Below are 25,958 nucleotides of genomic sequence, written 5' to 3' on the forward strand. Positions count from 1 at the left end.
GCATCCTGCATTGGGTAATAATAATAGTAATAATAATAATAACAATACTTATTATTTTACTGACACAAAACCATGTCACAGCAAATGAGATGCTGGATTTTGTATCACAAAATCACAAGTCGAACACTTCCCAAGCATCTGGAACTGTGTGATTTATTATTATTATTATTATTATTATTATTATTATTATTATTATTATTATTTGAAACACAACAAGATGAGTCCACAGCAAACAATGTCACTCTGCTGGCTTTGCATTGGATCACATGTCGGACACTTCCCAAGTGTCTAGGACTGTGTGATGTATCGGCGAATAATGTGTGCAGATCCCAGTAAGGAGGCCCTTTGCAGCTGGCAGATGGTAATTTTGTCAGCACCGACTGTGTTTAAGTGCAGGCCAAGGTCTTTAGGCACTGTACCCAGTGTCCCGATCACTAGGACCACCTTGTCTGGCTTGTGCCAGAGTCTTTGCAGTTCGATCTTTACTTATTATTATTATACTTATTATTATTATTATTATTATTATTACTTATTGCATTGGGTAAAGGCTTCTTGGAGTGATAGTCCTACTATAGCTGGAAGGTCATAAAGCCCTATGTAGGTCCCCAATCATGTTAGGTCTTCCAAGTGTGAATAGATTAATCTCCCAGCATTCCTGACTATGATCTCTAGAGTTGATGGGAGTTGCAGTCTGGCTACTGGTGAAGGACTAGCCGTTCTGCAACCTCTGTTGTAGACATTGCTGGGGAATGAGTATTTTGCTTTAATTACTGTCAGGAGCTCCAAATTGGTTTGACTGGCGGTTGGGGAGGAGAGGCGTGGCTGGGAAAGTTGATAAGTATACCTTAGCTTTTTCTCTTGCCTTACATTCCAACAACCCAGGGCAAGGCAGGAACTTTTGGGAGAAAAACAAAAGGACACCTCCTAAGGAGAGTGTGGAAAATACTTTCTCCATGGACTTAGCCAAGGAATCCCTCCAGGCTGGGTTGGGCACATAACACAATTGCCTGTGCTTTATTTCCAAAAGGAGAAGGTCGAAAAAGCAAGCAAGCAAGAAAAGAAAGACGAAATCCACCACTCCAGGCTCAATGCAGCCCTTCCTGTCATCATGGGAGACTAGAATACAAAAACCCAGCATCCTTCCTACCCTCTTTTTGGCTTCAGCCCATTGGGCCAGGGATGCATGGCTCCCAAGGCTTTTCTTGATGATCTCCTTGAATTTTTCACATTTTTTAGGTCTCCTGGGACCATGTGGCTTTGGGTTCTGCTTCCTGTGCTACTGGCCGCAGGCGGGATCATCGGCTTCTGGGTCGTGTGAGTCATGATGGGACCTGGAGGCTTTGGGGAGGAATGGTTATGGCTTGAAGCTGGCCGAGTCAGGGAGATGCCTGCTCAGATCAGGTTGGTGGATGCTGGTGGAGAAGAGTGCAGGGACAGAGCCCATGTTTTGCACTCATCAAGGCCTTGCGTTCCATCCCTGATGCTTCCCAGGTGAGGGAATAGCCTCTCTTTCCTGTTGCATGAGAGAAGTGCTCCCAGTTATCCACCACAGGGATAATTCTTTAAAGACTCCATCTGATGTAAAGCAGCAATTTCATTTTTCACTATGTGATTAATGAAAAATGAACACATTTTTCACTATGTGTTATTGGTATGTGCCTTCAAGTCATTTCTGAACCTGTCAAAAGGTTTTCTTGCAGGATTTTGTTTGACTCTTGCTGTCCTCTAAGGCAAAGAAACTAACCCAGTGGGTTCCTATGGCCAACCCAGGTATGGGTAAACTTTGTCCCTACAGGTGTTTTGGACTCCAATTCCCACAGTTCCTAACAGCCTCAGGCCCATTCCTTTTCCCCTTCAGCCGCTTAAGCGGCTGAGGGGGAAAAGGAATGGGCCTGAGGCTGTTAGGAATTGTGGGAGTTGAAGTCCAAAACACCTGTAGGGACAAAGTTTGCCCATGCCTGGACCAAGCTGAGATTTGAACCCTGGCTGTCTTTAAATTTCATATTTCAACTCTAAATGGGAAATATAGATTTGTAGTTTAGAAGGGGTATTTGGCAATTTTAGCCAGAGAGCTTTAGGGCAGTGTTTCTCAACCCGGGGGTTGGACCCCTAGAGGGGTCATGAGGGGGTGTCAGGGGTCACCAATGACCTTCAGAAAATACAGTATTTCCTGTTGGTCATAGAGGTTCTCTGTGGGAAGCTTGGCCTAATTCAATCATTGGTGGGGTTCAGAATCCTCTTTGATTGTAGGTGAACTATAAATCCCAGTAACTACAACTCCCAAATGTCAAGGTCTATTTTTCCCAAACTCCATCACGTTTCACATTTGGGCATATTGAGCATTCATCCATCATTGTTTGAGTCCACAGTGCTCTCTGGATGTAGGTGAACGACAACTCCAAAATTCAAGATCATTGCCCACCAAACCCTTTGTAGTATTTTCTGTTGGTCATGTGTGTTCAATTCCATTGTTGGTGAAGTTCAGAATGCTCTTTGATTGTAGGTGAACTATAAATCCCAGCAAGTACAACTCCCAAATGACAAAAATCAACCCCCCCTCCAACCCCACCAGTATTCAAATTTGGGCAAATTGGGTATTTGTGCCAAATTTGGTCCAGTGAATGAAAATACATCCTGCATATCAGATATTTACACTGGAATTTGTAACATTAGCAAAATTACAGTTATGAAGTAGCAATGAAAATAATTTTATGGTTAGGGGTCACCACAACATGAGGAACTGTATTACGGGGTCACGGCTTTAGGAAGGATGAGAAAAACTGCTCTAGGGCATCACTAAACTAAAAACTCCAGACTTGTTGTCATGGCTGTTAAAGTGGACCGATAGCACTATATTAGTGAGGTGTGGTAGGGCCTTCTGTCTTTTAAGGAAAGTAGGAAAGACATCTCCAAGGTTCTGTCTTTGCAAGAAAACTGATTCTGAAGATCAGCTTAGTATTGGGCTTCCCCCCCCCCCCCCCCCCATGTCAGGAGTGTAACAGTACCATGTCAACTTATTACAAATAAATGGGTTGCTGTGAGTTTTCCAGGCTTTTTCTGGTCATGTTCCAGAAGCATTCTCTCCTGACATTTCACCCAATGTATATGGCAGGCATCCTCAGAGGTTGTGAGGTCTTTTGGAAACTAGGCAAATGAGGTTTATATATCTGTGGAATGTCCAGAGTGGGAGAAAGAACTCTTGTCTGCTTAAGGCAGGTGTGAATGTTGTAATTGGCCACCTTGATTAGGATTGTTTTGCAGCTTCAAAGCCATGTCAGACAACACAGAGAAGCCACTGAAATTCACAAGCATGTGGACAATTTCAGCAGAAAGGCAAAAACCATGAAAATGAACAATATCTGGGTACCAGTATTAAAAAAAACTCTAAAATCATAACAGTAAATAAAGAGCAACACTCAAAAAACAGGGGAAATCCAGACAAGAAACAATCAGGGCCAGCTAATACCTCCCAACAAAGGATTCCTCCAGGCAGGAAGCAGCCACGCTTTGAAGTTGCAAGGCCATTCAGTGCTAATCAAGGTGGCCAATGGCAACATTCACACTTGCTTCCAACAGACAAGAGTTCTTTTTCCCATCCTGGACATTCCACAGATATATAAACCCCATTTGCCTTAGTTTCCAACAGACATCACAATCTCTGAAGATGCCTGCCATAGATGCAGGTGAACAGAGGCAGCCCTAGGTAATTTTAAATGGTAAGCAAACAGTATCCCCCAACCAATCACTGATATATATTTTCTGTTCGTCGTGGGAGTGTGACATATTTGGTTCAATTCCATCATTGATGGAGTTCAGAATGCTCTTTGACTGTAGGTGAACTATACATCTCAGTAACTACAACTCACATATGTCAAGGTCTATTTTCCCCCCAAGAGCGCCTCAAAAGCGCCCTTGGGCAAAATCAACTATATTGCGAATGCTTACTTTGCGTAATGGGTTGAGCTGCCCCTGCAGGTGAAACATCAGGAGAGAATGCTTCAGGAACATGGGTCATACAGCCAAGAAAACTCACAGCAACCCAGTTATTCCAGCCGTTAAAGCCTTTGACAACACATATTAATAACTTATTATTTAATCAAGTTTTATTGCATTTTAATTTGTTTTAGTCCACTACTGGAGGAATTTTAGGATAGTAATTAGTGTCTATTTGTCTGTGTATTTTGTTTCTTATGTCTTTTATTGTTGATATGGTCACAGGACAAATCAATCAACAGATCTACGTATCTATCAATCCACCTGTCTATTAGGAATAATGAATTTTGGTTTGACAACCTAGATGTCTCACAAATGGGATTCTTGTTTCCTCAGGTTTGCCATGGCAGTTGCAAATGGCTCCGTAAACATCACAGAAGCATTTCCATATATCAGGTACAGTTTGAAGGGGTTTCTGAAAAAGACCTGCAATGCATGGATGTGTGCATTCCTACGTACACACAACTGGAAAAACAAACAAAAACTACTTGACCTTAGACTTTGTTCAGGGTTATCTTCCATTCTTTAACATCCTTTGCTTCAAGAAGTCAGCTTGCTGCCTTTAGAATCAGAGCCTTTTGGGTGATTGACCCAATCTTATGAAATACTTAGGAGATGTGCTTATGTTTTGTAATTTAATAAATTTGGTAACGCAGTCTGGGCCCTTCCAGACAGGCCCTATATCTCATGATCTGATCACATGTTTTCTGCTTTAAATTGGATTATATGAGTCCTCATTGCCAGATAATCTGGGATAAACAGAAAATCTGGGAGCAGATTCTGGGATATAGAGACTGTCTGGAAGGGCCTTTGTTTCCAAAGACCATTTGATAGTCTGTGGAATGAATGTGGTGTCTATTGTAATGGTGTCTATAAAGTTTAACTGACCTGTAGGCAGCCTTAAGGTAAAGTTTTCCCCTTGACATTAAGTCTAGTTGTGCCCAACTCTGGGAGGTGGTGCTCATCTACATTTCTATGCCAAAAAGCCGGCATTGCCCTTAGATGCCTCCAAGGTCACGTGGCCAGCATGACTGCATGGAGCGTTGTTACCTTCCTGTCGAAGCGGTACCTTTGAACCATTGACATTAGCATATTTTCGAACTGCTAGGTTGGCAGAAGCTGGGGCTAACAATGGGAGCTCACCCCGCTCCCTGGATTCGAACTGCCAACCTTTCGGTTCTGCCTTACAGATGTATAATTTGAAGAAAAAAACTAAAGGGCTATGAAATACCCTGCTTTGTGTCTCCTCAGCACCTGCGGCGCATACCCACCCCAGAGCTGCCTATTTGGTCAAGTCCTTAATACAGGATCATTTCTAGGTAAGACTAGTATCTCATATCATATTCCATCTGTTACCAAAAACACTTCCTAAGTTCCTACTGATGGGGGAATTGGCCTGAAGTTTTCACATCACTGGGAACAAGATGGTCTCACAAAGCCAGTCTCATAGATCCACCAGAACTGAAAAGTTCAGTCCAAGTGAAACTATGCAAGTTGTAGTATCTTTAAAGAGCAGGAGATAGGTATAGAATATAGTGAGCACCATTGGGGTTTGGAGCCAAAATCCCCCATAGATAGCAAAATCTTTGGATGCTCAAGTCCTATTATATAAAATGGTGTCCCTTATATTAAATGGGGGAAAATATCCAAGTTTGCTTTTTGGAATATTTTTTTAAATAATTTCAAGCCGTGGAAGAAGAAGGCATGGATATGGAGGGCCAACGGTATAGCACAAATGTGAGTAACCCAGGGGTGTATAGAATTAATGATTAAATGTGTTGTCAAAGTCTTTCATGGACGGAATCACTGGATCAGGAGAAAATGCTTCTGGAGCATGGCCATATAGCCCGGAAAACTCACAGCATCCTAGATGATAAAACATTAAATGTACCAAGCTAAGAGATTTCATGGAGTAAAGTCATTATTACTTATGTCTCTTCCAGGTGTAGTCATCTGCTTTTTAAAGTACCAACAAGTGCGGGATTATGGCTGTCGCTCCCGTTTAAATATAATTGGGCTCGTTCTAGGCATATTCTGTGCCCTTGGAGCATCCATGGTGGGCAATTTCCAGGTAAGAAGTTGCTAATGGAGGGACAAGAATTAAATTGAGTAGGGATTGTAAGGGGCACCTTGCTCAAATTGCAAGGACAGAGTAGGGGATGACCACTTCCTTTTGTGAGTGCCACTTTAGCCTTAGAACTAAAGAGAACAATGGCTTCTTTTACATATCAATCTCATACTTCACACCAACTGAAGAGCTGTCTGATCTGAGTAAAGTTTAAAGATAAATAGCCAGAGGAAGAAGAGAGAGGAAGGTGTGGATGGAGCAGGAAGTTGCCCATCAACAGAAAATGCATTGCTTTTTTTATTTAAATGACAGCCATTGTTTTTTAAATCAGCCTCTTTACCTGTAAAGTGCATACCTTCTGAAGCTGTGCATATTGTGTGTATGGTGCTGCTGTTTTAACAGTGATGCATTTCCTCTTTGGGGGCAATAGGAGAAAAGCTATTTTAGCGGTTCAGAAGGGCTTATAAATCTAGTTATTTATAATTGCTTAATTATATAAATGGAGCCTCCAGTGGCTTAGTGTTAAAATCCTTGTGCCAGCAGGACTGCTGACCCAACAGGTCAGCAGTTCGATTCTGGAGAGAGTGGGTTGAGCTCCCTATGTTAGCTCCAGCTCCCTATGCAGGGACATGAGAGAAGCAGCCTCCTACAAGGACGGTAAAACATCAGACATCCAGGAGTCTCCTGGTCAATGTACTTGCAAATAGCCAATTCCCTCATGCCAAAAGCAACTTGCGGTTTCTAGGGAGCCAATAGATTGTGGTGATTTGAATGTCAAACTAGGAATTCAAATCCCTGCTCAGCCATTGAAATCCATTGAGTGCCTTTGGGCTATGTAGTCACATTCAACCTAAGAGAAAAGCCTTGGGAAATGTCAATTAAGCAAATCTTGATAAGGAAACTTTAAAAAAGTATTGCAGTAATTTGGAATTAATGTAAAGGCACTTAAAGCAACAACTAGCTATCTTTGCAAAAACTTATTTTTTGTGTGTCAGGAGCAATTTGAGAAACTGCAAGTCACTTCTGGTGTGAGAGAATTGGCTGTCTGCAAGGACGCTGCCCAGGGGACACCCGGATGTTTTATCATCCTGTGGGAGGCTTCTCTCATGTTCCTGCATGAGAAGCTGGAGATGATAGACAGGAGCTCACCCCGCTCCCTGGATTTGAACTGCTGACCTTTTGGTCAGCAGTTCTGCCAGTACAAGGGATTAACCACTGAGGTTTCCAACTGCAAAGACTAAATGAGGCAGATGTTGAGAGAGGCTTTTTCTGTGAATGACTTCTCATAGGGCAGTAGGTCGAATGTGACTTGACAACAAATGAGAACATCCTACAAATCCAATAATTTGAGCACTGAATGGTGTTGATGGGGAAAATGTTCCAGTGTTATGATGTGTTTTCTTCTTTCTCCCTACTCCCAGCAAAACAACCAGCTGGAAACTCATTTGTTTGGGGCCTTCTTGGCTTTTGTGGTAGGAATCCTTTATTTCTGGATCCAGACTTTTCTAACCAACCAAGTGAAGCCAAGACATGGAGGACGGTGGATTGCATCTCTTCGGTTCTCCCTCAGCTTCTGCGGCTCGGCCTTCCTCATTGCCAGTATCCTCAATATGGCATCTATAGACTGGGGAAAGTGGAGGGAAAGAATGGGCTACTCACTGTTGGCCAAGATTTAGAATTATCTGTGTTATTAACACTGCGTTAGATAGACATAGGACAGTACTACTCAAAATGGTCGTCTCAGTGTGCAAGTGATAACTGGTCAACCCATTGAGAGTTTTCAGGAAGGAAAGAAATAGTAGTAGCCAATGGAAAGAAATATGGTACTAGTCCTAGGGGATGAGTGAAAATTAATAGTTGGTTTGACCTCTCAGATAACCTGAAAAAGCAAGGAACTGAGAAAATTAAACACCTAGAGTTTGATAACAAGCAGTTTCACATAATTCATGGGCAATCAAAGGTGTAGGAGAGGGTGTCAAGGTTGGCATAATTTGGCTCCCAGAAAAATATAAAAATGAACATGTTACAGTCGGGCCTCCACATTTGAGGATTTCACTTCTGTGAATTTAGTTAATTTGGTCTCTCTAGGTCATCCAATGGAGCTCCTGGTGGCGCAGTGGGTTAAACCGCTGAGCTGCTGAACTTGTTGATTGAAAGGTCAACAAGCCCCAGCTCCTACCAACCTGGCAGTTCAAAATCATGCAAATGTGAGATCAATAGGTACCACATCTGTAGGAAGGTAACAGTGCTCCATGCATTCATGTCGGCCACATCACCTTAGAGGCGTCTATGGACAATGCTGGCTCTTCGGCTTAGAAATGGAGATGAGCACCAATCCCCAGAGTTGTACATGACTAGACTTAATGTCTAGACTTTACCTTTACCCTTAGGTCATCCAGTGTGACCCTATGGTCAACTTATGCTATAGAGTTGCACAGGAAGACCTAGAGATTCCTCCAGATAAAACATTTCTCTAGCATTTGTTTTCCTACAGCATGATCCTATAATCACTTTCCTGCAGATGATGAGTTTCATTGGAGGACTTCGAGATTCCTAGAATGATGTTCTCTCAGTGTTTTTTTTAAATTGCATTTTTCCCATAGCAATGGGACTCATTTCCCCTTAGCTTCACCAAATGTGAATGGCTGACTGTATTTTGAACTGTTATTTTATCTATCTTTATATGGCTATGGTATTTAGGATGGGGAAGCCTGCCAGTGGCATATTTCACAAGACCTTCCCAATCACCAAAAAAACCTTGAGCCACCAACATTGGCCACTTCCTAGCCATGACCAATTCTGTTTCAGAACTGACAAACATTGCCTGGTCCTTCTCCTTGACTCTTATCCCAGCGGTTTCACTTTTTTATTTGAAACTCGATTCCGAGTCGGCCTACTGTGAATGGGCTCTAGCCATGGACCTGTTCCTGCTCTTTGGCCTCTTTGCAGTGGACTTCTGGCACATTGGCACCTGCTCGGTCCATGTGCACCATCAACGGGCGGACCAGGAATCCCCAGACATCCAGGCATCAACACAGACTCTAGCGCTCTAACTATACGGGAAGAAAGGCTTTCTGGGAATCTCCCCAAATTGATGGACCTCTGAGCTCCCATTTCTAGTTGAAAGAGTCATGCCTCCTTTCCTCTCACTTTTCATGTGCCGACGAAGCAGTATCAGCTGTTATGAGTGAGAAGGAATAGAAAATGTGCCCAGCTGTGTTCTTCTCCAGCTCTTTCCAACTGGGACTTCTATCAGATCATGTTAGTTCTGCCAAGGAGCAAAATTACTCCCAACTATCATTGTAAGACTCAACTATGTTCTTCCAATGACGGAACCACTTTCTGCCCTCTGTAAGCCAGTATTTTAAGTGCCCATTTTATTTTTTGTTGGTGTCAGCAAAGAGGCGCTTGTCCCATCCTAAATTATGTTGTTTTGCTCCCTTTGCTGTCAGAAACAAATGTGGCCAAACAATCTTGGTTACAAAACTCAGCCAATGGGACCAGCCTTGGATTTTTTTAAACCTCATATAGAGGCCTAGTAATTCTTTACAGTTTATGCAAAATGTGATGGGGTTATCTCATCTAGTACTTGGACTCATCACGTTGTATAGGTGGAGAAGGAATGGGACAAAACCTATTTTCCACAGCTTGGTTGAGTTCAATGGATCTTGGTGCTACAGATATGATCTGGTCCATTCAGATTCATTATACCAGTTTACCAAAAGAGTGGTTGTGTTTTCTTACTTACCTCTCTAAGCACCCACAAACAGTATTGTTATCCGTTGAAGCTGCTGCGTAGAAGCAATGGTTACGTTGCCATGAAACCCACTCTTGAAACAAGTGCATAAATTCTCTCTTTCTCCTTCAGTCTTGCATTCCTTCAGTCCATTTAATGCCCTGGCTGTGTCAAGTCAACAACTCTTGTGTGTCCTTCCATTGCTTTAGAAATAGTTTCCATAATCTTCCCCATTCAGTATAAAAGATGGAGTGTAATTATCCCAATATAGTGGACATGGACAAACTTTGGCCCTCCATGTGCTTTGGACTCCAACTCCCACAATTCCTAACAGCCTACTGGCTGTTAGGAATTGTGGGAGTTGAAGTCCAAAACACCTGGAGGGCCAAAGTTTGCCCATGCCTACCTTAAAGGGATGGATGCTATATTCAGAGCCTCTCCTCTTTTTATGTGTTCTCTTCCAAGATTTCCTCAACCTGACTTCTTTCACAAGTGGGAAAAAATTGGCTCCTCCTGCAAACCTCAGATTTTAACTATTTATCATAATAGGATTTTTCTTGTCCGATCTGATTTGTTTCGTGGGAAGAGCATTAATAAACTGAAAGTCGCAGACTGCTATCCTGCTCATGGAGGAGCATATTTGTTGCCCCAAACCAGGTCAAATAAGGTAGAGTTAATCATATTGCAGAAGTGATCCAACTGGGAGAGATCAAATTGGAATCTTGTGTTCAGGACTCGAAAATATATCACTCTTGATGCCTCCACATTTCATTAGAACAGTGTTTCTCAACCTGTGGGTCCCCAGATGTTTTAGTCTTCAACTCCCAGAAATCCTAACAGCTGGTAAACTGGCTGGGATTTCTGGGAGTTGTAGGCCAAAACACCTGGGGACCCACAGGTTGAGAACCACTGCATTAGAATAAAGTCCAAGACAAAGCACATTGAGAAGATACTAAACTCTTAATGTATAGTATCCAACATACACTGCACCCAGGACCTTTCTCATCCAGCTGTTTCTTCTACTGTGCACACCCTTCAGTTTTTATTCCTACCCACAATGGTTCAACTATACTTTTTAGTAACGTACACCATCTACATGGGTGTTCTGCATTTTCTTTCTGAACTGGCATAATTATGTGTTTGTTCAAAGCCCCCTTGACTCTCAGCTGTAAACACATGGAGCTCCCAATGCTCACTATGTATGAACTGGTCACAACCCTGTCACATCTCTTCCTTGTCATTCCTTTCTATGTCCCTTCACATGTTGATGTTGCTCTTCCCTGGTCCCCTTTGCATAGTAAGGCACCAAAGCATTTGCTTTCTCCCATGGTCTCTCCCTTCACTGGAAGAAGGAGTCACATGGAACCAGTTCCTACAATATTGAAGATCCAGTCTCTCTATGCCTCAGATATGCTTTCTTTCCAAGTTACATACACACACACACACATCCAAATTCACACATACTGAGCACCAGTGACCCAGTTTGTGCCACATCCACAGTTCATCCCATTCTTTGTCACACCCAGCGTACTTACTTAGGCGATCCCTTGTCTGAGTAGGATTGTCTTCCAAGATCGGTGTACTGGCGGTGGGTACGTAGGTGACTGTAGAGCCCTATTCTTGACCTGCATGTTCTCCCACAGTGAGGGCATTGGTTTCCAGGTGGAAGGCGCTCCCAGTTGGGGTTGGCTTGATGCACCTTCCTCTTGGCACGTTTCTCTCTTTCACCCTCATTCATGCCTTTTCAAATTCTACACCACTGTTGGTCACAGCTGACCTCCAGCTGGAGCGATCAAGAGCCAGGGCTCCCAGTTCTCAGATACTACACCAGAGTTTTTAAGGTTGGCTTTGAGCCCATCTTTAAATCTCTTTTCCTGCTCACCAATATTCCGTTTTCTGTTCGGAGTAGAGCAATTGCAATAACCCAGCTTGTGCCATATCCACAGTTTATCCCATTCTTTGTCACACCCAGCACCTTCCCTACCTGCCACCCACCCTTGTCTTAGTGTTCAATCCAAACCCTTAGATACCCATGAATCTGCTCACAAGCACATTACAGACCTCCAAAAGCTATAGTCTCTTTTATATATCCAAGCATTCCTTGCCTGTGCATAAATAACCTCATTCAGACACCTGCACATCTAATGTAACCCAGAGAGAGCAGCTTTTCTTTTGGTGATGGTGTGTGTGAGCATTAAGGCAATTTTCCCCACGTACAAACCATTAACAGATGTGGAATCCACCCAAATCCTGTCTTTCTAACGATGCCCACCTTGCAACCCATCTAGAACCATTTCCCTAAAGAAAAGTGACCGTTTTCCTTTGGTGCCTCATTCCACATATATCAGTTGGCAACTTCCCAAAAGTTGAGCAGAAATGACACTTGGTAGAACTCTGCCGCAAGGGAACTTTTGAGTGATTGTATTTTTTTTTCTTCTGAGCAATAATTAGACCCTGGAGATGACAGGACGTAGGAGGGGGCTGGACAATCAGATGGAAGGACGGGGAGGAGATGGGCAGTGGGATGTGGTTTGTGTGTGTGCATGATGCGGTCAGGTTCACAAAAGAGGGAGGGATTCAGACAGAGACAAGTCCAGAAAAAAATGGGATGGAGGGAGGGTTTACATACAGTTATCTCCTGTTCGTGTGCACGCCCGCATGCGCCATCGCCCACATCTTGTGCCACCCCTCCCAACGGAGAGAAGAGGCTCACCCAAAGCAGGACGAAGGAGGAGGAGGAGGAGAAATGGGAGAGAGAAGCAGGATCGCTTTGCTGAATTTCACTCATACACACACACACACACACATTATCCTTTTTTTGCAAGGGCTCTTGTTACAAGATCAGTTGATATCCACTGGCCTTTAAGTCTGCAGTTGCTTCTAGTTGTATAATATTGCTCTAGCCTCCCCTACAACTTGTCCCGGTGAATGCCATCCAAGGTCCAAAATGAATCCTGTCCCAGACCTGTGATTTGATGATACCCAGGTCAAAGTTTAGGCCCCAGATCTCAATACCTGATTTATATGGGGTGCCTCTGCCTTCTGTGAAGACTACAAGTCTTTCAAATGATAGCTGAACAGTCTCTCATCTCCAACACTTACACATGCACACACAAACACATGTCAAGACTGCTTTGTGCATATGGAAGCAGTATCTTAGGGGGAAAATAGGAGGAGAGGCTTGGAAGAGGAAATGAGCCATGTACTTACTGAAGCCCTTTGGACAGAGCTACCAAAATTACAGAGACAGAGCCAGTTAGAAGCTAAAGGCTGATACTAACAAGTAAATGAAATCCATGGAATGATTACAAGCCAGAAAAAAAGATTTTGAAAAATGGCAAAGAGTGCTGAACTTATAACCACGCTGGCTGTGGAAGAAAGGAATGGTAGCTTAACACATCCGAAGAATAGCAGTTTGGGGAAGGCTAGAATTGGGTGTTATTGTTTACTATTCTCTTTTTCAAAATAAAATCCCTTAAATAAAAAAGTTTTTCTTCTTAATATGAACCAGAAAAATAAGATTTACATCTCACTCCTTTTTTCTAAATTAATGTTTTTGGGAGTTTTCATATTTTCAAACTTTTGGAACTGAGTGGTATATACCAGTTCAAGTTAGGTAACCAGTGGCTTTCTGGTGGCGCAGCGGGTTAAACTGCTGAGCTGCTGAACTTGCTGACCGAAAGGTCGGTGGTTCGAATCCAAGGAGCGGGGTGACCTCCCGCTGTTAGTCCTAGCTTCTGCCACCTAGTAGTTTGAAAACATGCAAATGTGTGTAAATTAATAGGTACCATTTCGGCAGGAAGGTAATGGTGCTCCATGCAGTCATGCTGGCCACATGACCTTGGAGGTGTCTACAGACAATGCCGGCTCTTTGGCTTAGAAATGGAGATGAGCACCACCCCCCAGAGTTGGACACAACTAGACGTAATGCCAGGGGAAACCTTTACTTAGGTAACAAGACACGACTTCACCTTTCCATGAATGTAGGGCAGAAAAACTTGAAAAGCCGTACTCCAGGAAAAAGTGGGTTTCAATTAACAAAATGAACCATGTAGTTTTTAAGATGCTTTACTTACTCCACTTTTAATCCTAAGAGAAAATAATCTAATGGGTGAGTGTGAACTATTCTTATGGAGTCCCTTCTGCTTATTCCAGTTATGATTTTTACAATATTTCTAGTTTCCCACGGTTATTGAGAGGAGTTCTCATGCAATATCACCTTTGTAGGATTTATAAAACATTGTCAGCACGATTTCTTCTTACTAAAAGTGGCAGGGAATTGTAGAAGTGTGATTTTTAAGGTACTTAAGTATATAAGAAGAGGCCTAGCTGGTCCATCATTCTGTTCACATAGTGAACAGTGTCTTCTTAGACGTCCAAAAACTGGACATGAGTACAACAGCATCCTTACATTAATATCCCCCAGCAACTAATACCAAGGAATGCTGGAGGGAATGTCTGGCAGTAACGGATTCTTATTCTCCATTACTCTGTCCAATGATTTTTTTAAAGCCACCTTAGGAGGTCATCGTATCTCATTACATCTCAGGACAGACAATTCCAAAGTTTAACTAGGTATTGTAAATATTTTCTTATATCTATTCTGTGCTTTCAAGTTGAAATCCAGTTGCTATTTGCAATTAGAGTAGACCAACTGAATAAATTGCTCAAGTCTTGTGTAAACATAGCGCCCAACTGTCCAAAACCAACACTTTTTTTTGCCTTGCAATGGGAAACAAGTTGTTTTGAAACTGCTTTGCAAACTCATTTTTTTCCTTTTTCTGTTTTCAATTATTCTTGGGCAAACTCTTTACCACTTTCCAAAACCTGCCCTGGATCACTTTGAATATCGCTGCATTAAAATTCTGGCTTTCAGTGTACTTTGCACACTTTTTTGTGGTTTAAATCTACTAAATGTCAGCTTTTATTAGATTGCTTTTATATATTTACGACATAGTTGGCGACCCCGGTGGCTCAATGGGTTAAACCCTTGCGCCGGCAGGACTGAAGACTGACAGGTTGGAGGTTCAAATCAAGGGACAGCATGGAAGAGCTCCCTCTGTCATCTCCAGCTCCCCATGTGGGGACATGAGAGAAACCTCCCACAAGGATGGTAAAACATCTGGGCATCCCCTGGGCAACATACTTGCAGACAGCCAAGTCTCTCACACCAGAAGTAACTTGCATTTTCTCAAGTTGCTCCTGACATGCAACCAACCTCACATATTTTAATTTCAATATAGTTACACGTATTTCCATTTACTTGGTATTCGGATTTGTATGGATTCTCTTGTAACATTTTAGGGGAGAATTTTGCAAAGTTTAGATTTTGACAAAAGGATTACTTCCTAGAACTCCAAATAGGTCTTTTTATTTTGACCTCTACTGGCGAAAATGTTTTGAAAACAAAACCTAGCTTTTCAAAACAGAAAAAAAGAAAACCAAGGAAATGAACATTCCTTCATTCCTCTCCGACAACAAGAAATCCGACTAGCTCTGTCTTGCAATTTTAGCCGATGCTGCCATGAGACTGCAAAAAGGTTGGTGCCTTATAGACCACAGAAGGAAAATAAGGAGAAAGGAGATGTCTTGTGGCAAGGACCGAACTGAAAGCAGGAGGGAGTCTGTGAAAAGGGTGCACATGAATGAAGACATCCCCAACCCCAAAAGGAATCAGACTAAATCCCCCATCCCTCACCGGCTCCTGCCCGGTTTCTCCTCCTCTTCCTCCTCCTCCAGTTCGCTTCTGTTTCTTTTTTTTGTTTTTCAGTCTGCCATTTTTCTTTGTTTTTGTTTTCATTTTATGTTATTTCCCCCCTTCTGTTTGTTTTTTGTGGATTTGTTTTTGTTTTCTGGTTGTTGTTGTAGTTGTTGTTGTTAACTATTTACAAGTTCACAGTACGGGCTGCTCCCAAGATGGCAACTCTCCGGCCCTGGGGTGAGATGGGGCTGTTCAGATCCAAACCAATCCCCGCCCTCCGCCCCGTCCCGCTGCGTCTCCAGCAGGGCCTTTACCCATCCACATGGTTCATTGGCTGCTTCGGTCCATCTGGGGCAGCTGTGCAGCTACTTCCAGGGGGGTGGGGTTGGCTTCCTTCGGCGGCTTCCCCCCCTGGCTGCTCCTCCACTGCCCCGCTGCCCCATACGTCATGGCTGCTGTGGGGACGGGGGTGAGGATTGCTGGACTTGAGTCCCATTGGACGAGACAAGCTTCTTGTCCTTGGAGCCACGTCGATGGTGTTCGGACGAGACATCGGATTCGGAGCGCCGAGACGGCTGGCAGCTGCGGGTTGGGGTGCCTGGCAAACGGGGCTGCTGCCCATTCTTCTCATCTGGAAGCAGAGAGGAGCCCACATTTTAGAAATGTTTCCCAAGCAGGTGTTCTTTTCTGTCCAAGCTTATCTCAGAGTTATATCAAAAGCCCTGTTTACACTGACCAGTTAATACGGTTTGAAGCAAGCTTCAAACTCAAGCAGACAATCAACGAACTCTCACAACAGTATTTATTTATTTACGATATTTATAGCCCGCCTTTCTCAGCCATAGGGCGACTCAAGGTGGGTTACAGATTGGCACAATTCGATGTCAGGCATTCATAAAAGTGCCATTAAAAACAATCAACATTACGATATAAATCATAAATAAAAACAGTTAAAGCATATAATCAACAGTGTCATCTTGTTAAAATTTTTATCCAGTAACGTTGTCTGGCCATTCCATGTTCATCATTCATAGTTCTGTGTTAACTATTCCATTGCATTCTCAAAAACTTGCTCAAAGAGCCTGGTCTTTACTTTTTTTTCAGTAAGTCTGGAGGGAGGGGGCCGATCTAATATCCCTGGGGAGGGAGTTCCATAGCTGGGGGGCCACAAGTGAGAAGGCCCTGTCTTTTGTCTCTCCCAATCACACTTGCGAGGCAGGCGGGATTGAGAGCAGAGCCTCCCCAGATGAACTTAAGCTCCTAGATGGTTCATAGGAGGAGATATGTTTGGACAGGTAAGCTGGGCAGCACTTTGAATTATTCTCGGTAGCAAATACGTAAAAGTACATAAAAGAAAGCTCTTAATGCAGTGTTTCTCATCCTGAAATTCAGGACCCGGGGGGGGGGTCATGAGGGGGTGTCAGAGGAGTCACCAAAGACCATCAGAAAACACATTAATTTCTGTTGGTCATGTGGGTTCTTTGTGGGAAGTTTGATCCAATTGGTGGAATTCAGAATGCACTTTGATTGTAGGTGAACTATAAATCCCAGCAACCACGGCCCCCAAATGTCAAAGTCTATTTTCCACAAACTCCACCAGTGTTCACATTTGGTTATATTGAGTATTTGTGCCAAGTTTGGTCCAGATCCATCACTGTTTGAGTCCACAGTGCTCTCTGGATGTAGGTGAACTACAATTCCAAAACTCAAGGCTAATGCTCACCAAACCGTCCCAGTATTTTCTGTTGGTCATGGGAGTTCCGTGTGCCAGGTTTGGTTCAAATCCATTGTTGGTGGAGTTCAGAATGCTCTTTGATTGTAGATGAAGTATAAATTCCAGCAAATACAACTCCCAAATGACAAAATCAATGTTTCCCAAGCAGGTGTTCTTTTCTGGCCAAGCTTTGGTTCAGAGTGATATCAAAATGAGGGAAATGGCCACCTACATAATTGAGTGCCAAACCCCTCTAATATTCAAATTTGGGTGTATTGGGTATTTGTGATAAATTTAGTCCAGTGATATTTGCATTACGATTCAGAACAGTTGCAAAATGACAGTGATGAAGTAGCAATGAAAATAATGTTATGGTTGGGAGTCACCACAAATGAGGAACTGTATTAAGGGGTCACAGCATTAGGGAGATTGAGAAACACTGTCTTAATGTAAATAGTTGCTCCATGAGTTTTTGTAAATACTATTCCAGGACTCAAACCGGTTCCAGGATTTCCTATGTAATCATCTGCACGGTGAAGCCACTTTCTTTAATACTGGATTAAATAGTCAGTGTAGATGGGGCCAGAGAAAGTCATTTGGACTATTACTCCCACCAGCCATACTAGATGGGGGAGGGGAGTCTGGGAATTTAGCCTTTAAAAGCCCCACAGAATTGCTGTGGTAGCTGTGTTGACTATGAGCTAAATTCTGAAGTTCTGTCTTTCTTAGGACATGCTTTGGAGCACGCTTTGATTTTGAAAGCATGTGTCATAATCAAGGAAAGGTGTCTCTAAAAGACATGAAGAGAAAAAGGGAGAGTAACATTGTCAGTCTGTAATATGAGGGAGATGTTGCTCTGACGTTGTCAATCTCTTTTCTCCCTGCTCTTTTGGATACTTTTCAAAAATCTTTTACTGACAAATAAGCATGCATAATTTGAAGACTTTTGTACCTTTTTGCTTAGTTTTTTTTTTTAAAAAAGTAATTTTTCTAAGCGCAGCTCTGAACATTTAGCCTTGAATGCATCTCTTGTGATTTCTGTACACAATATACCTGATTCTCAAAAGGTGCCCAGGTTACAGAAGTACAAATATATCCACAGCACAGCGGCACCAGGTTTGTTGTGCCATAAGCTTTCTTGGACTAGAGATAAAGGCACAAGAGCCTCACTGGAGAAGACCAAAGGTCTCTCCGGTCCAATAGTCTGATTTCTAGCCAATGTCCAACCAGAGACCTCTGGAAAACTGAGAAGCAGGGCATGAGTGTTATTCTACATTCCTGTTCCACCTTAATTGTTTTTGGAAATACATTGTCTCTGAATGTACTGGCCAAACCACCCAAAATTTTGTTTGTGTCCTTCCCTTCTATAAATTTACTGTATATACTCAAGTATAAGCTGAGTTTTTCAGCCCCTTTTTAGGCTGAAAAGCCCCCCTCCCCCGGCTTATACTTGAGTCAAAGTTATTTATTATTTTACTCTGTTATTATTATTATTATTATTATTATTGTCACATTTATTATTTTACTCTATTATTGTTGTTATTATAACATTTATTACTTTACTCTATTATTGTTATTATTGCATTTACATTATTTTATTCTATTATTGTTATTTTATTACAGTTATTATTTTACTCTATGTATTATTATTAGTTTACTCTACTTATTATTGCTATTACATTTACATTATTTTATCCTATTATTGTTATTTTTATTAAATTTATTATTTTACTCCACTTATTATTATTATTATTATTACATTTAACTCTATTATTATTGTTATTATTACATTTATTACTTTACTCTATTTATTATTGTTCTTTTTACATTTACATTATTTTATTTTAGTATTGATATTTTTATTACATTTATTATTTACTCTATTATTGTTCTTATTACATTTATTACTTTACTCTATTTATTATTATTATTACATTTATTATTTTACTTTTTATTGTTCTTATTATATTTATTACTTTACCCTATTTATTGATGTTATTACATTTACATTATTTATTCTATTATTGTTATTTTTATTACATTTATTATTTTATTACATTTATTATTTTACTCTATTTATTATTATTATTATTATTACATTTATTATTTTACTATATTATTACTGCTATTATTACATTTCCATTATTTTACTCTATTGTTGTTCTTATTACAATTACTACTTCACCCTATTTATTGTTGTTATTACATTTACATTATTTTATTCTATTATTGCTATTTTTATTACATTTATTATTTTATTACATTATTATTTTACTTTATTATTATTATTACATTTATTATTTTACTCTATTATAACTGTTATTATTACATTTCCATTATTTTACTCTATTATTGTTATGTTTATTATGTTTATTATTTTACTCTATTATAATTGGAATGATATGTAAGAACATTTACATTGAAAAAGGTTAGAATAATGGTTTAATCAGAGTTGGACAGTCTTATCTGAAATTACAGTTTTTTGTAAATATTCATAAACATTTAACCTACTGATACCTCAATTAATGTAATTCTATTGATATCTATTTTTATTTTGAAATTTTTCAGTAGCTGCTGTATTTCCCACCCTTGGCTTATACTCGAGTCAATATGTTTTCCAAGTTTTTTTGTGGTAAAATTAGATGCCTCTGCTTATGTTCGGGTCGGCTTATACTCGAGTATATACGGTGATTCTGCAATATAATACAGCATTTTCCTTTGTCCTGAAGATTTCAGCTGTTCGTCTCATTGAATGATGCCTACTCTCCCCTGCCGCAACCACACACTTAAAGCATAAGAAAATGCATCTTGTCCACATTATCTTGTTAGCAAACATCTACTGCCCAGGAAGCACATGGGAGACAGCCTGCTCTGGCTTGCTTATCAAGAGCATCTTCACATGGAATGTATTTTCAAGAGGGTCCCTCTGGATGCATTTATAATGAGAGAAATGGCCACCTACATAATTGAGTGCCAAACCATTTCTGCTTTTTGAAAGTTAAATGTTCCGAACCCCACGAGAGCACCTAGCAATCAGTGCATTTCTTTCCATATTAGCATAATATATTCTCGATGCCATGCATCAATTAATTACTAAGTGCCACAATTTGTACCTGCATACGGTTTAAGAGGAAATCTTAAGCATTTGCCTTTGGCACTTTGCCCTGACTGGAGAATTTAGGGGGTGCTAATAAAGAAATACACACAGATTGGGTGAGGGAAACATATAAACAGAGGTACAATTGTGTACAATTCAACTAAAAGGATTAAATAAAAACTGAAAGGGGACAGAAGAGCGTGAATTAGAGTTCCTTTTGTGAAGCAAAGAGGAGGAACACCCACTTATTAGAGAATCTTTTCTGCCTACTCCCCCCTCACTGAAAATTGTCAGGTTAAAAAACCCCTGGTTTATTTATGAATTTTAACTGATTAACCAAATCCCCATACTAAGTCTACAAGAAGCAAAAATTAAACAAGTGTCATGGATCATGTTCTGCAGTTGTTGGTGGTTGGTGGTGGTAGGCCTAGCAGTTGGTGATGGAAGGATTAATGTAAGTCTTAGTTCTAAAGGGTTGAGTAATCTTTAAGTAAGAGTTCATGGGTGAAAGCAATTAAAACTGGTGGTATTCAAGAGATAGGTTGCAGCTGGTGTTTCTGGAAGGAGCTAGCCTTGGAACTGATCTTTGGGAGAAAAGTACTTGTCTTATTTTGGTGGTGGATGCTGCTGGTTTTCCCCCAGGTTTGTGGATTTTTGGTATCCTGACTTGTCTCCTGTACTCTTGGAACCCTGGAACCTTGACTGGCTTTTGACTATGGTATAGAATACCACCCCCCCCCCCCCCCCGGTATAGACTCTTGATCTCTGGACTTTGCTCATTGAACTCTCGGTGTTTGACCACTGGACTGGAACTTTTGACTACGGTGTTATCTTGAACCTGCAACAGTGTTTGCTGTCAGTTTTTGTTTTATATTCTGTGGCTGAGTGCTATCTTTATGTTTTATGTTTTGGACTATTAAAACAGCCAGACAGTAAGTGCTGCTTTAATTAAATTGTTTAACTGGGAATTTGTTTGCTTCACCTCTGCTGGAATATCGGCAGACTTGGTGGGGGTGGTTGACAGGGGTGGAGCTGTAGGTTATTTAAGGCTGCTTTGCCCCCCTGCTGTGCTCTTTGCTTCGGCATATGGTAGGAGGGAGGTTCCTAATGGAGAATTAGGCCTTTCCCTCCTTGCTCCCCCCTCGCCTTTTCCAGATTGTAGGGTTCCCATTGCTATGCCTATATATAAGTCGTTTTCAACTTAAACATTTGAAAACATACACAAGAATCACAATGGGGCAAGAAAGACTGACTGGACTTGCACTCTTGAGTGTCCATTGAAGTTTATCAATGGAGCCTGATTGTTGTCAAAGTGTATTCACACAGGGTTGTAGATTTTTTCGGGCTATATGGCCATGTTCTAGAGGCATTCTCTCCTGATGTTTCGCCTGCATCTATGGCAAGCATCCAAAACCTACAACAACCCAGTGATTCCGGCCATGAAAGCCTTCGACAATGTATTGACACAGATTTCAAGCGTTTCCAACAGACGTTGTGGTATTCTTTTGTAATTTTAATATAGTAATTAACAATCATTTTCAGTTATTTTAAAACTTGAAACTTTGTAACTAAAATAAAAAAAATTAAAAATTGATTTAATTAAGTTTATATAAAAATATAGACTTAACCATAGTATTTAAATTATTTTGTGTACTGAAACTACTTTTCATGATTTGCTAAAAAAAGGTTTCAACCCCCCCCCCCCCCATTTTTTTCTGACTATGGCCCAATGGACATTAGTGGCCATAATCCTGCATGGCTCAGAATAGCCGGATAGATTTATATGCAGAACTATTGTACTGGATTATATATCAGTCCCAAGATCTACCATAAAATTTCTAAAACTCGCGTCCACTGTTATTCCATGCCTGAAAGAAAGCAACTGAGCCACACATATGTCTATGTCCCTGTAGCCCAGTGGTTCTCAACCTGTGAGTCCCCAGGTATTTTGGTCTACAACTCCCAGATATCGCGGCCAGTTTACCAGCTGTTAGGATTTCTGGGAGTTGAATGCTGAAACATCTGGGGACCCACAGGTTAAGGACCCACAATACTCTCCCATTTATGTTAGATGGAGAACAGAGAAGATCACAGAAAGATCTGGCTGCATTCCAGTAAACAGATGTGAAGTGATTCCATCAGCCTCAGAGATGTTCAGAGGACCCTGCTGAACCTTAATGGATGATGTAATTGCTTCATATCTGGCTATGCAGTGGTTCTCAACCTGTGGGTCCCCAGGTGTTTTGGCCTACAACTCCCAGGTATCCCGGCCAGTTTACCAGCTGTTAGGATTTCTAGGAGCTGAAGGCTGAAACATCTGGGGACCTACAGGTTGAGAACCACTTCACATCTGCTTACTGGAACACAGATCTTTCTGTGATCCTCTCTGTTCTCCATCCAACATAAATGGGAGAGTATTGTAAGGAATACTGAATGTTAACTAGGTATTTTTGCTTACAAAAGTGTGAGTCAAGCACTAAAAGAGTTTGTAGGCCGAAACCTGTTAGAGTTAGTGGGCCAAAACTAGTGTTGTCCTGAGGAGCGTGAGGTAAACCTCAGTGTGAGAGAAGCCTCGTGTGTGAAGGCTGCTGCGTGTAAAGCTACTGTGTACTTGTGCTATGGAAACTTTGTTGTAAATAGTGCAAGCATATTATTTTACTACAAAAAAAGCCTCTTATGGAAGAGATAACATTGTTCTGTGTGTTTTTGTTCTTTTTATCACTTTGGGCTACTGGTACTGGGTCACGCTGCTGCTGATAAGTTACTCTGCTGTGCATTTATGAGGAGGGTCTTTCGTTAATAAGCCCACTTGCCCAATAAGTATTTCAGTAGCTCTACAACAGGCTGGGGCAGGGGAGGGGGTTGTTCCTTGCAGTAGAAGAAAGGAATTCCAACCTATGCACAACCAAAAACAAGACATACATAAGCGCAAGGTTGTTGCCAGTAATAGAATGCCAGCCAATTTTTTGTATTGAGTAAGATGTGATACAGTACCATCCTTACCTGCGAGGGCTTGTACAGATGGCTGGTCATGTGTGCTGAGCAGTTGCGCCTGAATCGTTTCCACAACCCGCTTAAACCGGCGGCTGGGACCTAAGCAGGTAAATAAACAAATCAGCTTGATCTCCCCAGATGGATCCTAGAACATGGATTCCCAGAAGAGGGTAGTGCTTGGGTTGCAACAGGGGGGAAGGCAGAAGGGTAAATTATCAATACTGTATAAAGGAATTCTGCAGGTCTTAGAGACGGATTTGTGCTGTACTGTTCACACACATCGTTACTTCAGGACTATGTGTTTGACTGCAATATTCCAGTGACAGCTGGGAGGAGAATTAATATGGATCCTTGAGGCAGATGTTAAGACCCTTCTTAGGCCTTGGGATAGATGTTATATTGCCTCTAGAGAGGATTAGTTCTAGGGGAACATACAGTTGCACAAACAAGTCTGACCTTTCCTGCAAGTGAGTTGGCACTTCCACATCCACTGTGCTCTTCAACCAGACTTCATTCAGTATAGGAACGGTCTCTCTTTAGTTACTCCAGCCTTGCACACAGGACTAATAATAATAGTCATCGACAACTAAGCAGTGGAATGCCAGACAAGTGCTGGGACATCCTGGCAGAAGAGGAGTGAGGTTTTCCAAGCCTCCTCTGAACTAATGAAGGAAAGCCCCTGCTTTGTCCCAGCACAGAGATGCAGCTTTCCTCTTCTGCCATCCTCAAAAGCCCTTGCTGATTTGGTGAGATTGTTCACAAGCTTGTCCCAGTCTCAAGAACAGAGAAACGAAGGGCCAGAAAAGAATAACACCTTTTTTCCTTTGTCCTAATAATAAACATTCTGGTCTAATCTTGGCATTCCACCATAATTAAGAACAGACAACTCTGCATCTGTATGCTTGTCCACTATGCCCTGCCTCATGTACAGAGGAAGAATTACTGGAGGCTACAGACAATGCCATTGCTGTTGCCCGTTTTTGGTCAAAAGTTATTTAGCCACCTGCCCTCATTCTATTTTTATTGGTTTTATACTAATTTATGCAATGCTTTTGATACAAAATCATAATAACCATAATTACGAAAACTGGCAAAAGATAGGTGTATGCTGTGGTCTCTGTGTGATGGGATATATCAGTGGATATATCGAGAGATACTATCAAGTGCTAAACAGGGATGGGTAAAGTGTGTCTCTGGTGTCGCAGCTATTTTTGTGGGCCCTGATATCTCTGTCTTTTCCTTTTCAGCAAATATGGCAAACTCCTGGAAAACTTCAGCAGGAGTGGTGCATTTTAAAAGAAAAGAAGCCCTACCCACACAAAAATAAAGGTAAAGGTTTCCCCTTGACATTAAGTCTATTCGTGTTTCACTCTTGGGGGGGGGGGGGGGGGGGCGGGGCGGTGCTCATCTCCCTTTCTAGGCTGAAGAGCCGGTGTTGTCCATAGACACCTCCAAGGTCATGTGGTTAGCATGACTGCAAGGAGCGGAGTTACCTTCCTGTAGATGTAGTACCTATCTATCTACTCACATTTGGATGTTTTTGAACTCCTAGGTTGGCAGAAGCTGGGCATAACAGCGGGAGCTCACCCTGCTCCCCGGATTCAAACTACCAACCTTTCAGTCAGCAAGTTCCGCAACTCAGTGGTTTAACCCACTGTGCCACCAGGAGGCCACATTGTGTAACACATAAAAAGCCTATTTTTCAAAATCAGAATCGACCACTTCCATTTCTATTAATTCATTTAAGCATTTGTAGCAATGTGATCCCCTCCCAAATGATCCTATGGAGAGAAAATTGGTCTCTGGATCTCCAACTATTGCCCAGCTCCATTTAAAAATAGAAGTAGTAAAGCCAAGGTCCTCTCTCAAAATTTATGGACATTATAATTATTATCCTTATGTTATTGCTGATATTATTTTATTATTTCACAAAACATTTCTATACTGTTTTTGTTAGCATAAAATAAATTTGGAGTTTTTGACAAAAAGAAATTAGTATACAAATGTTTTCTTTAAAAAATCAATATAATAAAATATCAATGATGGTGGATCAACAACATTGTGTGGACGATTTGAATACTTCCTATAACTAAAAATTCATTCCACAAAGTTGTTGATCCTTATAACATAGCGGTGTTTGACAATGTATAATAATAATAGATGACCAACAAAAAATTACAATAAAACAATTATAAAACAATAAATTTTTTGGGTTGCTGTACATTTTCCAGGCTGTATGGCCATGTTCCAGAAGCATTCTCTCCTGGCGTTTTGCCCACATCTATGGCAAGCATCCTCAGAGGTTGTGAGGAAGGAAGGAAGGAAGGAAGGAAGGAAAGAAGGAAAGAAGGAGAAGGAAGGGAGGACGGGAGGGAGGGAGGGAGGGAGGGAGGGAGGAAGGAAGGAAGGAGAGGGAAGGAAGGAAGGAAGGAAGGGAGGGAGGGAGGGAGGGAGGGAGGGAGGAAGGAAGGAAGGAAGGAAGGAAAAAAGGAAGGAAGGAAAAGGAAGGGAGGATGGGAGGGAGGAAGGAAGGAAGGAAGGAAGGAAGGAGGGAAGGAGAGGGAAGGAAGGAAGGAAGGGAGGGAGGGAGGGAGGGAGGAAGGAAGGAAGGAAGGAAGGAAGGAAGGAAGGAAGGAAGGAAGGAAGGAAGGAAAG

General features: G+C 41.5%; 2 protein-coding genes across 5 annotated transcripts in view; one reads left to right on the forward strand and one right to left on the reverse strand.

Annotated features, from left to right (window-relative positions):
• Nucleotides 1–884: 884 nt before the first annotated feature.
• TMEM150B (transmembrane protein 150B) lies at nt 885–10,067 on the forward strand. The gene is made up of 6 exons (XM_060783071.2): nt 885–1,314; nt 4,330–4,389; nt 5,245–5,312; nt 5,937–6,064; nt 7,483–7,660; nt 8,915–10,067. Exons 1-6 carry the CDS (start codon nt 1,184–1,186, stop codon nt 9,112–9,114), a joined length of 765 nt encoding a protein of 254 aa, XP_060639054.2. The 5' UTR covers nt 885–1,183; the 3' UTR covers nt 9,115–10,067.
• A 2,136-nt stretch (nt 10,068–12,203) lies between these two features.
• The window catches only part of BRSK1 (BR serine/threonine kinase 1), an 84,573-nt gene continuing 70,818 nt past the window's right edge, over nt 12,204–25,958 (reverse strand). Inside the window, exons 17-18 of one of the 4 annotated variants that reach the window (XM_060780457.2) lie at nt 23,313–23,402; nt 12,204–16,129 (exon numbers count right to left, since the gene is read on the reverse strand). In XM_060780457.2, the coding sequence (XP_060636440.1) occupies nt 15,809–16,129; nt 23,313–23,402 (411 nt within the window). In that variant the 3' untranslated portion in view covers nt 12,204–15,808. Of the gene's footprint in view, nt 16,130–23,303; nt 23,403–25,958 lie in introns of all 4 variants that reach the window. The other 3 variants (XM_060780456.2, XM_060780455.2, XM_060780454.2) reach the window with 3 other exon arrangements.

Source organism: Anolis sagrei, chromosome 6 (assembly GCF_037176765.1).
Source record: "Anolis sagrei isolate rAnoSag1 chromosome 6, rAnoSag1.mat, whole genome shotgun sequence".
Taxonomy (NCBI): Eukaryota; Metazoa; Chordata; class Lepidosauria; order Squamata; family Dactyloidae; genus Anolis; species Anolis sagrei.